The 3699-nt window shown below is 32.4% G+C and overlaps 1 protein-coding gene across 1 annotated transcript in view; it reads right to left on the reverse strand.

Annotated features, from left to right (window-relative positions):
- LOC106883689 (endothelin-converting enzyme homolog) overlaps positions 1-3699 on the reverse strand; it is a 131504-nt gene that overhangs the window by 42788 nt on the left and 85017 nt on the right. The window contains exon 7 of the mRNA XM_052976911.1: positions 2706-2870. Within this exon, the coding sequence (XP_052832871.1) occupies positions 2706-2870 (165 nt within the window). The remainder of the gene's footprint in view (positions 1-2705; positions 2871-3699) is intronic.

The following is a 3699-nucleotide window of genomic DNA, read 5'->3' on the forward strand; positions in this document are numbered from 1 at the left end:
TACATGGAGTAAATAAAATCATAACATGAACAATTAAATATAAGAAATAATAATTTTTTAAAGTATGTGTTAATCCCAATATACCCAGACTTTGTGGACACCCTGTAGATCAGCAGCAATCATTGCTATTATCACCTACTCAAAATCTAGGTTACTTTAGGTGAGCCTGGTAACTGATGGTTTTGGGGTCTTGCTGTTTGTAACCGATTGGTGCAACCTTCAAGATGGTAAAATTCTCTGCCATTAATTTGGTGTGGATGGGTAATATCAGTAGCTGTTGCTCTTTCAAAGTTTATCAAATTCAATTTTCAATAAGGTAAAATCTTAAATTATTAATTGACGCATTATTAATTAGCATAATAGCATAGCCTGGGAACAACATGGATTACATGGAAAAATGTGAGCAAGAGAAATAATATTCTTAAGATTATAAACCTGAAAAAGTACATCTGGTAAAGTACAGAACAAGTATTTTTCCATGTGATACATGTAATACTTTCAACTTTCTTTCATTTTAGTCCATTTTTCCATGTTTGCCCTTTTCCAAATAAAGGGTAAAATATTTTACTGATTTCATCAATCTAAAAGATGTAAACAAATGTAATAGAGTACACACACTCACGCACATGTAGAGGTATACATATGCATAGGTATATAAATATGTATGCATATATATATATATATATATATATGTGTGTGTGTGTGTAGGTGTGGCTGTGTGGTAAGTAGCTTGCTTACCAACCACATTGTCCCACTGTGTGGCACCTTGGGCAAGTGTCTTCTATAACCTTGTGAGTGGATTTGGTAGACGGAAACTGGAAGAAGCCCGTCATATATGTGTATATGATGTGTGTGTATATGTTTGTGTGTCTGTGTTTGTCCCTCCAACATCACTTGACAACCGATGCTGGTGTGTTTATGTCCCCGTAACTTAGTGGTTCGGCAAAAGTGACCGATAGAATAAGTACTAGGCTTATAAAGAATAAGTCCTGGGGTCAAATTGTTTGCCTAAAGGCAGTGCTCCAGCATGGCTGCAGTCAAATGACTGAAACAAGTAAAAGAGTATATATATACACACACACACACACACTCAGCGATATGTCTGTATATAAATGTATATATATATATGTGTATGTATATCTATCTATCTATCTATCTATCTATCTATCTATCTATATATATATATATATATATATATATATATATATAATATGAATATTCTCCTGACAAAAGGTCATTGCCTTTGTGTTTCCTTAATGGATTATACATTATCGAAATGTGGCGACATCTTTTGAAACAATTGTAGAGATGAATTTCGAATGGACTCTTTTCTGGTTATTGATTTGTCTGTTATTTATTTATATTCTATTTCATTTTTATCACCTTAAACTTTTAGTCGCTTTCAATATGCATTGATTTAATCCATATATTTTTCTTCATTCGACTCCATTCATATTACTTTTTCAGATTTTGTTACTTTTGTATTCGTATATATATATGTATATTTTTATACTATTGGGTTTTGCCACTGGTTGCCCTAATGTTTTTAATATATATTTATGCTTGATATCGTGATAATATGAGAATATTATAAAGTTACTTCTGACCAATTAGAGTGTTTATTCATTATACCCTTCAATTTGTTTTCCCTTTGTCTCAGTGTTACCTGACCACTTCCACTTGCAGTCCTATATTTTATTTTTCGGTTTAACAAAGTTATAAAATTACCTTCATATATATAATGTATATATACTTTGTGGTGATCTAAATATGTGTTTGTGTGTGCATATATATATATATATATATATATATATATATATATATATATATATAGTCTTCTACTATATTGTAGGGCTGACCAAAGCCTTGTGAGTAGATTTTGTAGATAGAAACTGGAAGAAGACCTCAGTATGTATGTATGTATGTATGTATGCTTATCTATACATATATATGTATGCATATGTCCCTATATGTATGTATGTGTGTGTATATACATACATGCATTATGTGGACATATTTTCAACTGAGATGTTACAACTGTATCTGATTCTTCAAGTGCTTCAATTCTGTGTGTGTACTCATTTTTTCTAGAATTGCTAACATTTATCAATGATTTCTCCCATTTTGTTGATGCACCATTTTCTATCCTTAATAAAACTGTCTGCATTTTTGTCAGCATGGTTATGCTAGTTAATACTATAAACAGTTTTCTAGATAAGATTGTTAATAAAGAATAAGATCTATGACAGTGAAGTCGTTAAGGTAGCAACAGGATGAGAAACTATAGGCTGTTGCTTTATATATAATATCATAGTCTGGTAATGTTTTGTATCTGTTGTCGACCAACACTCCTTTGATGGTATACAAACCAATGTAGTTGTTCAACCTGCTAGGAATAGTAGTAGCTACTTACATTAAAATCACATCCTACTTAAAATGGGAAGGATGCATTGGTTAATTTAGTTCTAGACACATGTAAAAGACATTCTGGTTATAGTTGGAAAGCTTTTGGTTACAGGTGTATTCAATATGGACTAACCTGGTGTTAAACGATACCATTAGGACTGACAACTGTTTAATTCAATTTCTTTTATGTGATGTGATACAATAGCGGGGATTGGTGGGGAGAGGAGTGATTTGTATTTTCTCATTGTAGAGGGAGTTGCAATGGTCCCCCTAAATCTGATAACTTACAACAGACTTACCTTGTCTTCAGTTATTGTTTTGTTTAAGTAATACTGGGGACTGGACAGGTCAAGTCCACCTTGGTCAATCTGAAATACATCAATATACATGAGATCAAATGGTGGTGGTAGTGATGATGATGCTGATTGTAGGGTTGGTGGTAATGGTAATGATTGTTGAGATGACAGTGGTTATGGCTGTGTGTATATATATGTATATACTAAATCTGCTTCTGAATGTAAGAACATCACAACATAATATAACAAGAATAGAATAAACTGCCAGCTGACATGCTATGTCTCCAGCCCATAGCTGACCACAGTCAAATTAAAGTTACATATTCTTTAACCCTTTGAAAACTCAATTGCATTCCCTTTTATAGTCTGACACATTAGTTCACCAACATCGCTCTCACTGCCACACTAATACTACTACATCCTTTACTGACTCCTACATACACCACCACTCCATCCTTACTTTCTCCCAAGTACTGCATTGAATAACAAGGTGAGTATACTAGTTAATCACATGAATACCCATATGTGTATATATATATATATATTTAAGGAATGGCGTGAACGCATGTTATAACTGCATACTTTATTCCGACATATGTTTCGAAGAATTACAATTTATGCGATCCATAGGAATCGTCGATATTAAAAATGTAAACTTCTCCTCAGGGAAGATGATCTCCATACATTTCCCTGAGGAGAAGTTTACATTTTGAACATCGACGATTCCTATGGATCGCATAGATTGTAATTCTTCAAAACATATGTCGGAATAAAGTATGCAGTTATAACATGCGTTCACTCCATTCCTTAAATTTATATATACTCAAATACCCAAAATATCAAGGAGTTTCTGCCTCAAAAACAGGAATTACACCACAGTTATTTTGTGATCTTTGCTACCCTGGTTTCTATTAACCCATTTATTCTATCCGAATTATTATTAATTAGGATAAAATAAATACATATAATTTATATATATATATATATATATATATAT

Source organism: Octopus bimaculoides, chromosome 26 (genome assembly GCF_001194135.2).
Source record: "Octopus bimaculoides isolate UCB-OBI-ISO-001 chromosome 26, ASM119413v2, whole genome shotgun sequence".
Taxonomy (NCBI): domain Eukaryota; kingdom Metazoa; phylum Mollusca; class Cephalopoda; order Octopoda; family Octopodidae; genus Octopus; species Octopus bimaculoides.